The sequence below is a fragment of the Erpetoichthys calabaricus genome, chromosome 3, assembly GCF_900747795.2.
Source record: "Erpetoichthys calabaricus chromosome 3, fErpCal1.3, whole genome shotgun sequence".
In the NCBI taxonomy this organism is placed as follows: Eukaryota; Metazoa; Chordata; class Cladistia; order Polypteriformes; family Polypteridae; genus Erpetoichthys; species Erpetoichthys calabaricus.
The window spans coordinates 285,713,246-285,727,069 of NC_041396.2; the positions used below are offsets into that span (position 1 = coordinate 285,713,246).

Below are 13,824 nucleotides of genomic sequence, written 5' to 3' on the forward strand. Positions count from 1 at the left end.
ATCAAGGACAATTAATTTAATTCGCTCCGAAGGTCATCCTTTTGAAGCGCTCCTTTATTTACACGCGCCTTTATTCGGCGCTCAATTGAGGACGCCTTTTGAAGATCGCTTTTATTTATGTGCGCTTTTATTCTCCGCGCCCAATTGAGGTCGCCCTTTTGAAGGTCGCCTTTATGTGCGCGCCCTTATTGACGGATACCAATTTGGGAACATCACGAAGACCCACTTCCTAACAGACTGTGAACCCAAGGTTAATGCTTAGCAGTGAGATTGCAGCAGTGCCTGGAATACTTTTTTTTTTGTTTTGAGCTTTGGATACATTTTTGTTTCCCTCTTTACTGGAGTGTTTGGAAAAGCGACTCTTTAAAATTGGGATGGCATCTTGTATTACTTGTGTATAAATTGTTTGTTTTCTTGTTTTTATGTTCTATTAATTTAATACATCATATGAAATGTAAGGGACAAACCGTGCTGGAGCACATTATTTCAGTAATAGTGCCAAAGTTATACAATCTAAAGTCAGCTCCTTATCTTTTTTTATTGATTATTGATTATAAACTCCATTTTCATGCAGCGATTGGGTGTACCGGATAGGCTTACAATTTTACCTCCAACAGATCTTACTGTTAAATGAGATGGTCTTTATTCTTAGCATTCTGCATTAAGAAAGAGAATTACATATACAAGAAATCAACAGATGTTTTTATTTTTGCTATAGCTTTATATACTTACATCTCATTTGTTGTTTTTCTGTTAATTCACCTTTTACTGTGGAGTTTGCTCCCTTAAGTGTATCTAAAATAATGACAATTAATAACGACAAGCAGAGCAGACAACAAGACAACCGGCCCCAAATGCTGAAAGGCTGCAGCTACTTTACTGTCAGACCTGGCAGCGAGCTCCTTAGTAAAAAACAGCCCATATAACCAAAATGATAATGAAAACCTTAAAATCACGCACAGATGTAACATGCATAACTACGTGTTTCATTCCAATAAAAACGCATCCAATTTCATTGTGTAATTTCTGCATTGACATCAAAACACTAAAACTGGGAAATAACAGCAAGGAATCCAAGTGAAGTCAGAAATCATGACAAACTGCAACCACAGGGGACCCTCCGGACTGAACTCGAGAAGCACAGCTTTAACAGTTACAGATCCTACAAAAAGTACTCATCCCCCTTGGAAGTTTTTCCATTTTTATTGTTATTAAACATTGAGACTACTTTGCAGAGATCTGTTTTCACTTTGATGTTCAAGTCTTTTTCTGTTAATCAGTGTCAAAAAAGCCAAATTAAATCCATTGTGATGTTGTATGACAATAAAATAGGAAAATTTCCAAAGGGGTCAATACTTTTTATAAGCACGGTACCATGTGATGGTTCACATGACCATGACCAGTTAGGATGAAATTTCTTGTATCAGTCCTGGAAGGTAGCTATCAAACACTTTACCACAAAGTAAAAAAAACAGTAATGTATCAGTGAATCATTTTTTAAACATGAGAGTGTTTCTTATTTAAACACAGTCTTATAATATAAAAATGCCTAGAAATTCCACTAGTGCCCGAGTCCCATTGTCAGGCACCCCAAGTCACAGTTTATTCTCTCCATGCATCTGGTAATGCTTTTTAAGGTGGCCGAGTTGACTGAAATTCTTTCCACAGATCATGCAGTGATAGGGTCTCTCACCAGTATGAATCCTCTGGTGCTTGTTAAGATTTCCTGAATGCCTGAAGGTCTTCCCGCAGTATGTACAAGTGTACGGCTTCTCTCCCGTGTGAATCCGCTTGTGTGTCCGCAGGTCTCCAGAATAGCGGAAATTCCTGCCACATTCAGTGCAGCAATAGGGAGTTTCTCCGGTGTGAATACGCTGATGCAGTTTATGAGCTTTTGCATGACGGAAGCTTTTACCACATTCCTTGCAGAAGTACCGCTTTTCATTTGCTAAAACTGGCACATCCCTTTGCAGAATTCCGAAGGAACTGAACCTCTGTGGATGGCCAGACAAGTGATAAGTAATTGGTATGGAATCGCCAGCGTAAAGTTCATGCCAACTAGGCTTTGGAAACTGGAAAAACAGACTTTCTTCTGCATCTGTAAGAATGAAAGACAGGACACCAATAAATAATTCTCCAAAGTATTCAAGATGTTGTTCATTGAATACAACCAGTAATACACAGAGAGCCAAAGGGATCTTGATGTTTCCGTAACAATGTGGTACTAACAAGTGATATGTCTGGGGACACTGAAAAAGATTTGGTAAAGTGTAAGAAAATCCCTCAACAAAATAACAGATTTGTACAGTGCCTATAAAAAGTATTCAGCCACTTGGAAGTTTTCCCATTTTATTGTTATACGATATTGAATCCCAGTCAAGTTAATTTGGCTTTTCAGACACCGATCAACAGAAAAAGACTCTTTAATGTCAAAATGAAAACAGATCTCTACTAGGTGGTCCAGATTAATTATAAATAGAAAACACACAAAAAAGACTGATTGCATAAGTATTCAGCCTCCTCAAGTCAGTATTGTTTAATAAATGTGTCCATTAGTAAGTACAGCTACACTATGTTAAATTATCTCTCTATATTTTGTCTGCAAAACTGTTGCAACTTTTACTGCCTCAATGTTTTTGTCAGTTTGAATGCAAGAAATGTAGCACTAAAGATTTTTGGTAGCTACAATCAGGGGAAAAGTAATCAACAGCAAAGGATTAATTGACTGGCATAGGTTAGGCCTATTGATTTTTGTGTTGATTGACAAGTGACAAAACCATTTTGAAAAGAGGGCAGTTTAAAATAATCAGTGCATTACAACGGACATACGAGTAAGCTGCATTATTAAATACAAACGTTTAAAAAAACATTTTGAAATTAAATCTGCAATTATTAAGGTGACTACATTATTAAACTAAAATAAAATAAATATCATTCTATTCTGTTCTATTGTGAAAAAGCAAAGCATATATTGCTGGAATGTACTGTATATGAGGTGAAAACAAAATATCTTTCTGAAAAATCAAAATGTTTGGGATGGGAGGTAATTACCATATAAAGTATATTGGGCCAGTGTTGGCAATACTGATGTATCAAAATATTTATTTTTTTAGCCCCTCTACCCCCTGCAAGTTAGGGTATGCTTCCCGAGTTTCTGCTCCACACTGCAGTTCAATACGTGGCGGTAATGCACCTTTACCTTGGTCTGCCAATAGCCAGAAAAACTCAGAAGGATGGTGAAGCAGTGCTTACTCCCAGTGGGAGCATTTAGAGTATCCAGTAGCACTGCTAACTAATACACAGATAATGAGCATACAACCGATAAAGTTGCTTTTGACTTCATAATACTGCCTTTATGATAAATTGTAGCATTTGCTTTGATTTTTCCATTACTACATGTTTTCGATATTCAGGGTCTGTAGTGGCACCTGACCTGTCCTCATATGAATGCACCATCACATATGATGGACCTTTTTTCACACATCTTCTAAGTGAAATTATTGCCATTTTTTACAACACTAATGACCTCGGACTGTTGAAATTTGGACTTAAAACTAGCCAGTACGTATGAGTAAAGAAATATACAGGTATAAAGTAAACTTCTAAAACCCCATTTTTTAAATCTGGCTTTCCAGTATTCAAAGAATTAAATAGTAATCTGATGATACGTTTAGCTCTTTGATGTATAACTAATTAACCAGAATTAATGCATTGCTTTCTTTGTTTTTGTTTTGTTTTTTTAATATCATCCATCCTGTGTGGTGGTGCTATGTGCCACCCACACCTGCTCAAAGTTCTCTATTCTGCTCAAAAAAATTAAATGAACACTTTTTAATCAGAGTATAGCATCAAATCAATGAAACTTCTGGGCTATTGCTCTGGTCAGTTAAGTAGCAGAGGGGGTTGTTAATCAGTTTCAGCTACAACAAAAGGTACACTAGAGGGGCGACAATGAAACGACCCCCAAAACAGGAATGGTTTAACAGGTGGAGGCCTCTGACATTTTTCTCTCCTCATCTGTTTTTTCCCTAGTTTTGCATTTGGCTACGATCAGTGTCACTATTGGTAGCATGAGGCGATACCTGGACCCTACACAGGTTGCACAGGCAGTCCAACTTCTCCAGGATGGCACATCAATACGTACCATTGACAGAAAGTTTGCTGTGTCTCCCAGCACCGTCTCAAGGGCATGGAGGAGATTCCAGGAGACAGGCAGTTACTCTAGGAGAGCTGGACAGGGCCATAGAAGGTCCTTAACCTATCAGCAGGACTGGTATCTCCATTGGACAAGGAGGAACAGGATGAGCACTGCCAGAGCCCTACAAAAGCACCTCCAGCAGCCCACTGGTGTGAATGTCTCTAACCAAACAATCACATACAGACTTCATGAGGGTGGACCGAGGGCCCAACGTCCTCTAGTGGACCCTGTGCTCACTGCCCAGCACCGTGGAGCTCAATTGGCATTTGCCATAGAATACCAGAAGTGGCAGGTCCACCACTGGCGCCCTGTGCTTTTCACAGATGAGAGCAGGTTCAACCTGAGCACATTTGACAGACATGAAAGGATCTGGAGAAGCCATGGAGAATGTTATGCTGCCTGTAACATTGTTCAGCATGACCAGTTTGATGGGGGTGGTCAGTGATGTTCTGGGGAGACATATCCATGGAGGGATGTACAGACCTCTACAGGCTAGACAACGGCACCTTGACTGCCAATAGGTATCGGGATGAAATCCTTGGATCCATTGTCAGACCCTATGCTGGTGCAGTGGGTCCTGGTTTCCTCCTGGTGCACGACAATGCCCGGCCTCATGTAGTGAAAGTATGCAGACAGTTCCTGGAGGATGAAGGAATTGATACCATTGACCGGCCCCCATGCTCGCCTGACCTAAATCCAATAGAACACCTCTGGGACATTTTTTTTCGGTCCATCCGACGCCACCAGGTTGCACCTCAGACTGTCCAGGAGCTCAGTGATGCTATGGTCCAGATCTGGGAGAAGATCCCCAGGACACCACCCGTCGTCTCATTAGGAGCATGCCCCCCCAACGTTGTCTGGCACGTGGGGGCCATACAAACTACTGAGTATGATTTCAAGTTGCTGCAATGAAATTTTGGCAAAATGGACTAGCCTGCCACATCATTTTTTCACTTTAATTTTCGGGGTGTCTTTGAATTCAGCCCTCTATAGGTTGATAATTTTCATTTCCATCAAACAATGTGGCATCCTTTTGTTCCTAATACATTACCCAGTCCATATCAGTAGAGATAGCCAGCATGATTTTTTTCCCATTGAGATCTAATGTGTTTTCAAAGTGTTCCTTTAATTAATGAATACTAATGAATCCAGCAAAATATGAGGAAATCCTGGAGTAATACCTGCTGCAGTCTGTGAGAGAACTCCAACTTGAGAGATTTACCCAGAAGACAACAAACCATACTTGAGAGCCAAAGCCTTACAAGAAACAACAGTGTGAATGTCCTGGAGTGGCAGAGTCCAGGTCTCAATACAACTGAGAATTTGTGGCTGGACTTGAAATAGGCTGTCCTCCCACAATCCCCAAGCAACCTGACAGATCCTGAGCAGTTTTGCAAAGAAGGATGGCGAAAAATGATACAGATGTGCAAAGCTGATAGGTAGAAAGAGACCTGTGCACACATAGACTCAAAGGCAGCCATGGCTGCCAATGTTGCATATGGTAAATACTGACATGAAGGGGGTTAAAACTTAGGCAATCAAATATTGTTTAATAATTGGAATATACAAGGTCTGACAATTAAGTTTGCAAACTTGCCACCATGCGCTTACATTGGTGGTACTGTACAAACAGCTTGGTAAGGTTTCATAACCTTGGTATATCAGTGTCTCACAGCTGTGTTCATGTCGACGTGTGGTGGTGTCTTGCTGAGTGGCGTTCATTATTGTTGTTACGTGTTCTCGTGTGCCATCGCGAGAATGTTAGAGCTTGCATCAGAGCAGGGGATCTTAACCGAGGGTATTGGGTATGGGAACCAAATGCTGGGGGTATGGGACTCGATCTCTGGGTACTGGTATTTATTTTATTTAATGTATTCATTTATACTTGGGTAGTACGTGAATGGAACATGACAGAATCTTCAAGAACATTCGACATTTCCTGCAAATGCTTATATTTAATTTTACATGTGTGTATTTACTACAACTTTAATTTTAAATTTAATGTTTTAATTTTAATATTTAAATTTAATAAATGTATATTTACTGAACAAGCGTGTATTTACTCGTTTATTGGCAATGTACGTATCTCGAAGACTCTAGAAGCTAGTTTTGCATTATATATGCGACTGTGCACCGCCATTCATTCTGGCAACTAATATAAGGAATGATGATTATTTCGAAAGTCAAGTAAAGGGGGTATGGGACCATATTGGACAATCCATTGGGGGTCAGGAGTCATCAAAAGGTTAAGAACCCCTGCATTAGAGCAACAAACACCTGCTCAAACAGCACTGTCTGTGAGGGAGTTTTTAGCCAGTAAATAAATAACTATATTGGAACACCCTTCTTACTCAACCTTTCTGGCCCACAATGACTTCTTTCTTTACCAGAAGATAAAGAAAATATTGCAAGGAAAACATTTTGATGACATTCAGGACACCAAGTGTAATACGACAACAGCTCTGATGGCCATTCCAGAATTGCTTTGAAGGGTGGACTAGGTGCTGGCTTAGCTTCCCAAGGGAAGTACTTTGCAGGTGACCGTAGTGATATTCAGCAATGAGGTATGTAGCAATTTTTCTAGGATGAGTTGAGGAACTTAATTGTCAGACCTCATATGTAGATCATTCTAGATCAATTTAGATTTGTTTTCATTTCGAAATTTAAAGCTTCAAGAGTCTTAATTTGAAGACTGGTGTCAACCAACTGATTTCAGTGTTATAAAACATTATAATGGAAAAAAGTTCAAGGTGGCGAATACTCTTTGCAGGCCCTGTATATAAAATGAATTCCCTTTGTGAGAATAAAACTAGTTCATGTCTATTTCAATTTCAATTAACTCTAGTACTATATCCTATTCTATACTATATTCTAAGATTATATCTTATATATTATATAAAATACTATATTCTGGAGATTGCAAAAGACACAGTGCTTGGTGATTCAGATTATTAATTTGGTGACCTAAAAAACTGAACATCCACTACCCTGAAACTACATTTCTAAAATAATATATATAAAAAAAAACTTTTTAAAAACCACGCTTATATTAAGTTAAAAAGTGTACTAAAAAGTAAAAAATAAGTCTCTCATACATCACTCGTAAAATAAAAGTGTGGACGCTTTTGCTAAGATTTTATTGATGGATGAACTTTTTCAACTTTTTAGTCTTGGGTTTGTTTTAGTATAATTTTGTAATCGATATTTTAACACTTCCTTTAATATTTCTATCTGTTACTTGTGCCATCTATTGGTGAAATCTTTAACTATTCTTCATATGAAAATTTAATTTCTTAATTAACATGGATTAATTGATCAATTAGTGAAACTATTGATTTATGTATTGTCATCGGAAGTGAGTAAGTGTGCAAAATTTCAAGTCACTTGGACAATAGGAAGTGGGTTAAATATCGATTACAAGATTTGTACCAGACAACAAACAGGTGAAGTTAAAAGAAGCCTGGTAAAAACTGTCAGTATCTGACATACAACAAGATATTACAAGAATAAAAGTGGCAAACTTTACTGATTTCTCCATTTTATTGTTTTGTATTTTTTTAAAATTCACATTCAGTTAACTTCATAAATACACCAAATACAGATACTAGGTATCATCTTTATAATCATGATATAAAACTTTTAAAAATTACTTCTCCATTGAAAAGCATACAAATAAATATTTTTCTACTCCTAATGCACTAATTCCTCGCTCTACACTTCTATTGAAACTGTAAATCTTTGACTGAGCTTTAACTGGTGTGTGTGTGTGGGGGGGAGTTTGCATCTGGAAAGGTAAGGGTCAGACCTCAAAGTTGCAACTGAAATGACATTTCCCAGTTTTTCTAGGTGTCACCCAAAGAAAAGTGCCAAGAAAATCAAATTTTCCCTCACACAGTATGTAAGATAGAGTTACAGGAATTACTTCAAAAGTTCTGAAACATGTTAAGTCCAGTGTAAACTGCCAGTAAAACAGACAAATCCCTTCCGTTTACTTATTTACCGCTTTAACAAAAAGTTATCTTGAGACTTGTTAACCATGAGCTTTGACATTCCATTAATGCACAAGTCATCAGTGATGCCAAGATAAGACTAACAAACTTCATGTCTCAGTGGCCTGGGTTAACCCATGATTCACTTATTTTGTGGCAAAGTGGCTTTGGCAGACATAATCGTGCCATATGTGGCGGCTGGTTTGTTAGTAAGGTAACTGGCTGAACCCTCAGTTTTTCATATGTTCTGTGCTATTCATTGCATTTGCAATCATGTCATCATATGTGCCAGATAATAGAATACTACCTGTCCAGATTCTGGCAGCTTACGCCTTTCTCTGACCCCCAGAACACAGAGGAGAGGCAACTATATGCCACGCATTATCTTGCTCACCCAGTTGCAGAGCACAGCCAGATACTCTTGAATGCAGGTGGCAGTGTCTCGAAGCATCAGGTGGAAGGCTGCTCAACCAGCCAATGAAGTTGTGCTGCCTCATTATTGCATATGTATAAGGTTGATTAGCATGCACCATATATGGGTATTTTAGGGTGGCGTTCAAGGTGCATTCACGTATGCAAATTTACAAGGAGATTGTGATTTGTAAACAGTAAATTGCAGGTACTCCTGGTTTTATAAGTCTTATTATCTATCTATCTATCTATCTATCTATCTATCTATCTATCTATCTATCTATCTATCTATCTATCTATCTATCTATCTATCTATCTATCTATCTATCTATTATGGTTTTATGGTGTGCACATATTTTCACACTCAAATCCACACAAAGTTTTATAAGTGAGGTCCCTGAAGATTGCAGTTTACAGACGCTTCTCATCAAATCTAATGGAGCTTAAATGATCAATGAGGAAGAAGGGAATAAACTGCCCAAATCCTGGTGTGCAAAGCTTGAAAAGGCTTGCCAAAGATAACTTGAAGCTGTAATTGCTGCCATGGGTGCATCTGCAAAGTACTGAATTGAGGGTCTGAACACTTATATGAATGGCAGATTTCAGCTTTTGATTTTAATAAATTTCCAAACTTTTTTGAAAACATTTTTCACTTTGTCCTTATGGGCTACTGAGTGTTGATTGGTTGGAAACAATGGCAGATTTATCCATTTAAAAAAAGTGAAGTAGTCTGAATAATTTCTGAATCCATTGTACATGTAGACATACAGTATGGCGTAGATATACAGTGAAATGAGGTTAAAGGATGAAGAGATGCTCACTGCAAGAGCATCGGCCATCTCAATGTAAAGATGGATGACTATGCCTTTCTGGATTTCAGATGTGTTCCATAACCTCAGTAGGCAAAACCCCTAATTTTTATGTCTTGCCACTTTGCTGATGAGCCTAAATCATCTGAACTGTGGCAGACACAGTCACACATACAAATAGACTGACAAAGTATTGTCTGCAATGTTGTATGTGAAGAGTATAATATGCTTCCTCTTAGAGAGTTCTGGATATGATGAAGATTTTACTTCCATGTTCCATTTCCAGCAGACATACTCCAAGGAAGAATGGAAGCTGCAGAGGGACACATTGGGTAGTGGTGCTCATGGCTCCATTACAAGGTGGAACGAACATGTTCTATGCAAGGTTCAAAATACGGGAAGTCTCAAGGGGTCAGGGACCGCCTAATTAACACTTTAGATTTCTGACAAAGTATGCTATTTTTATTCTCAGCGATGGTGAAGACTAGTATGGTGGATAGCAGGAAGTGACAGAGGTTGCTGATACCAACAGTGTTCATAGGAGAACACTTCTTTACCTTCAAAGTGACCTGCCCTCACCTTCCAGGCTCCTAATTAACTACAGTTGTGACATTGCTGTGTGGCAGTGAATCAGCACACAGTTGCCTTAATCCACATTAGGAAGTGGCCAATTTAGCACATACACCACTTAAGTATGTGAGTGCGATGAAAAGTAGTTTTTTCTGCACGATACTAATCACAACTACAGGGTGCATGGCTTTATCTGCAGACTTCATTTTCATGTATGGTGTGTTCATCTACATGCTGGATTTAAGGGTGCCTGGATGAAAGAAAAGAATGGCAGTTAAAAGAAAAATCACAAAGCATACATAATGTACACCAAATTATAAGTGTTTTGTGAACTATCCACTTTCAAATGACAAGTCAAAAAATGCACGCATGTCTTAACATTCTGGTGCATTCAGGGACTTATCTGTTGCAAAAGTTGCAATTTTTTTTTTCATCAAAAACAGATAGTTTTGCTTATTTTGTAACAAGTCATATTCAAAAATAACAGTGATAATAAGTTGTAATCATATGCGTTAGTGGGTTACATAAAATACAATATCACATAGTTAAAAACCGAGCCCAGACTTATTTATGGTGGCTGAAACTGCAGTCACAGACACAACTCGACTGATGTAAAAATGGCATCAATTGATGAACTATTGTTAGTTCTTTCTTGGTTGTTGTGGAGGATCTGTGGCTAATTAAATTAATATTTCTTAATATTAATATTTCTTGAGCTTTTAAATTTTTGGAAGAAGCACTTGATGAACAGTTAAATCTATGATGAATTGCACAATGCAAATCTGCTGGCAATTCAATAAACCTGTATTGGGGATTCATTTTGCCATGAGGAGCACTTATGGGAGGTATAGAAGAGGAAAGCAAGTCAAATTGTACAAGTAAATTACTCAGCTATTGAAACTGCACCAAATATTTATGTTTTAACAACAATTTTGAATAATTCACCAATGCACTTTGAGTTTCAAAATTTTTACAGTGCTAATAGAGTGCTATTGTAGACAGCTTAATGAAAAACTGAACTTTGCAAGCAAATTTCCTTGAAGTATACATACACCAGATTAAAAAAAAAAGTTGTTTAATGTAGATAGGATGAATGAGGGCAATACAGTACATACTTTCATGTTTTAGGCTGATGTTTCATTTTAAGGTTCACTTTTTGTAATTTGTTGCCATACAGAATTTGGTACATTTGGTTATAAAGGATACCTACTGGATTGAAATGTTAAGAAATAATTCAGAGGTAAGTAAAACACTATTTTATCATTGGGACTAAAGTGTCAAGATCTTAAACTAAAGTCATTACTTTATTGAGTTCTGTAATACTCCTGTTGCCATAAGCTAACATGGAGTGATTTGAAATAACAAACCATACTACTCCACTAGGCCCTTGAACAACTCCTTTAACTTATATGTCACTGTACAATGGCTGACCCTGTGCTCTGATCTCCAAAGGTAATGCGAAAAGACAATTTCCCCTTGAGGATTAATAAACTATATTAAAAAAAAAAAAAACCTAACCAACAGTTAGTAAATAGTAGAATGACACTTAAAATCGGCTGCATAGACGCGAGGCAAAAACAACACTAACCACCGTTCCATCTTCACTGAAATAAAATCAGAACAATAAGGAATGTTCACATCTGAAACAAAGTGCAATCCTGAAAACACATTTTCCATATAATTCTAATTTTATAACTTTTAAATATTTGTCAACACAAAATGTTAATACATATGAGCCTAACATGCACACTTTTAAGATATTTTAGGAAATCTGAAGTACCTGGAAATAAACACACAGACAGAAGGAGAATATGTAAACTCCACACAGTTAATGTCTGGATCAGGATTCAGACTCATAACTTTGAAATGGTGAAACAACCATGCTAACCATTGCACTTAAATTACAAAGCAAAATAAGATAATGTCCTTAACTATTTATTTCCAGTGATCACAACAGTATTAAAAAAATTATCTCTTTCTTCAAATCTATTTTTTGCTTTCATGCTTTTTTTCTTCTTAATTTACATTGTTTTTAAAACAGCATTTTGTAGGATTTTTACACTATGTCTTCAGCTGAGCTTGACCTACTGTATATAACTCTAAGGGTTTATTCGCATTTGAGTGTTGACAATTTCCAGCATTTGTTGGGCATTTTTGAGATGCCATTTGCTTTGAGTGTTGCCATTTTACAGTTGATTTTCATTTCTTTTTTCCAAGCATTTTCAAAACAGTATTTTGCAGGGAAAATACATTTGACGTAATTTTATCAGTTTATGGGTTAAGAGTTGTGTCTTCAGAATGTCTTCAATGACGTTAGTGCTTTTAATTATGGTGATCACAGTACTAGACAGGAGGTGCTGCTGGCATCGAGAGCGCAGATATTGCAGCTAATGGAGTCTAGACGACAATTCTGGACTTTATGATGAACTCTGGCAGCAGCCACAAAAATTCTACATTTACACAGGAGTGTCTATAAGCATGTGACGTGTGATAATGATATTTATGAAAGCTTATTCCCACTACTCAGGGGGGAATCATTATGTTAATTTGTATAAAAATTTCTGTCTGCTGTTGGTGTGACATTATTCATACATGTGATTGGATCATCTACTGACATTTAGTGAGAAAGAGTAAGCACGTGCATAGCATGTTATGAAGACAATAATTGAACAGATGTTATATTTATATCCCTTTATTCATTCGTGTGTGTGAGGGGTACATTACATCGGCCCAGTTTAGGGTAACAAGGAGCCAGTGATTATCCCAGCAGCACTGGGTGTAAAGCAAGATGTAAATGTACAGGACTTTCCACCAATCCTTTGCAGGGCTCAATCGCAAAGCCAATCAGAAAAGTGTGTGCTGCATGTCATCCAGTAACAGAGACCTATTAGTCTAGTTTTAATTCTGTTTTATTATTATATATATTATATAGACATTTTGAAACTGTGTGATCTGGTGGCACAGCTGTCAGTGTTCATACACAGGAGTTCAGTTTGAGGATGGATGTTATTGACTTCACAGCACATCAAGATCCAAACGTGCTAGTAAAATTTCACAATTAAGAACATATATTTCTAGTATTCAGTGTTAAAAAAGGCAGTCATATGCACTTAAACACACTTATCAATTTTGATCAATCCAGACATGCACTCTGCCTATGTGTTAAAACATCTGTAATAAACTTAGTAAACTTTAACCTGAATAAAAATAAATGTATACTTATAACAGTTATTCAATGCTTGTCACCACTGAAGCTTCAATGGACAAAACAACACCAGCATTTTTTTTCTAGTTTTGATGAGATGCTTCACTCCTGGTCCAACCAGAAAGAGGCACTGACCACCTGTAAAAAACCCTGGAAAAATGTATTTATTTATCTTTTTTAAACTAGCATTTTTACAAGCATTACTACGGATTTCAATTGAACAACTTTCCTGGACTGCTAAAGTAATTAAGTATGAACAGTGTTATTGAAAATAACTGCAAATAATTTTACAAGCAGGGTGGCACTGCAGTAAGGAGACCAGAGGTCACATCCTGGGTCCTCCCTGTGTGGAGTTTGCATGTTCTCCCCATGACTGCGTGGTCTTCCTCCGGGTCCTCCAGCTTCCTCCCACAGTCCAAAGACATGCAGGTTAGTTAGATTGATACTAGATTGGCCCTCGTGTGTGGTTGAGTTCTGTGTGTGTTCGCCCTGCGATGGACTGGTGCCCTTTCCAGGGTTTGTTCCTGACTTGTGCCCTATGCTGGTTGGGATAGGTTCCAGCCCCCCCCCACAACACCCTATTCCAAGACTAAGTAGTTTGGAAAATGACTGACTTTACAAGCTGTTTAGGAAGATTTGGAT

The 13,824-nt window shown here is 37.7% G+C and overlaps 1 protein-coding gene across 1 annotated transcript in view; it reads right to left on the minus strand.

Moving 5' to 3' along the window:
• Positions 1-1,248: 1,248 nt before the first annotated feature.
• The window catches only part of LOC114649062 (zinc finger protein 329-like), a 36,838-nt gene continuing 24,262 nt past the window's right edge, over positions 1,249-13,824 (minus strand). Inside the window, exon 3 of the mRNA XM_028798478.2 lies at positions 1,249-2,098. Within this exon, the coding sequence (XP_028654311.2) occupies positions 1,596-2,098 (503 nt within the window). The 3' untranslated portion in view covers positions 1,249-1,595. The remainder of the gene's footprint in view (positions 2,099-13,824) is intronic.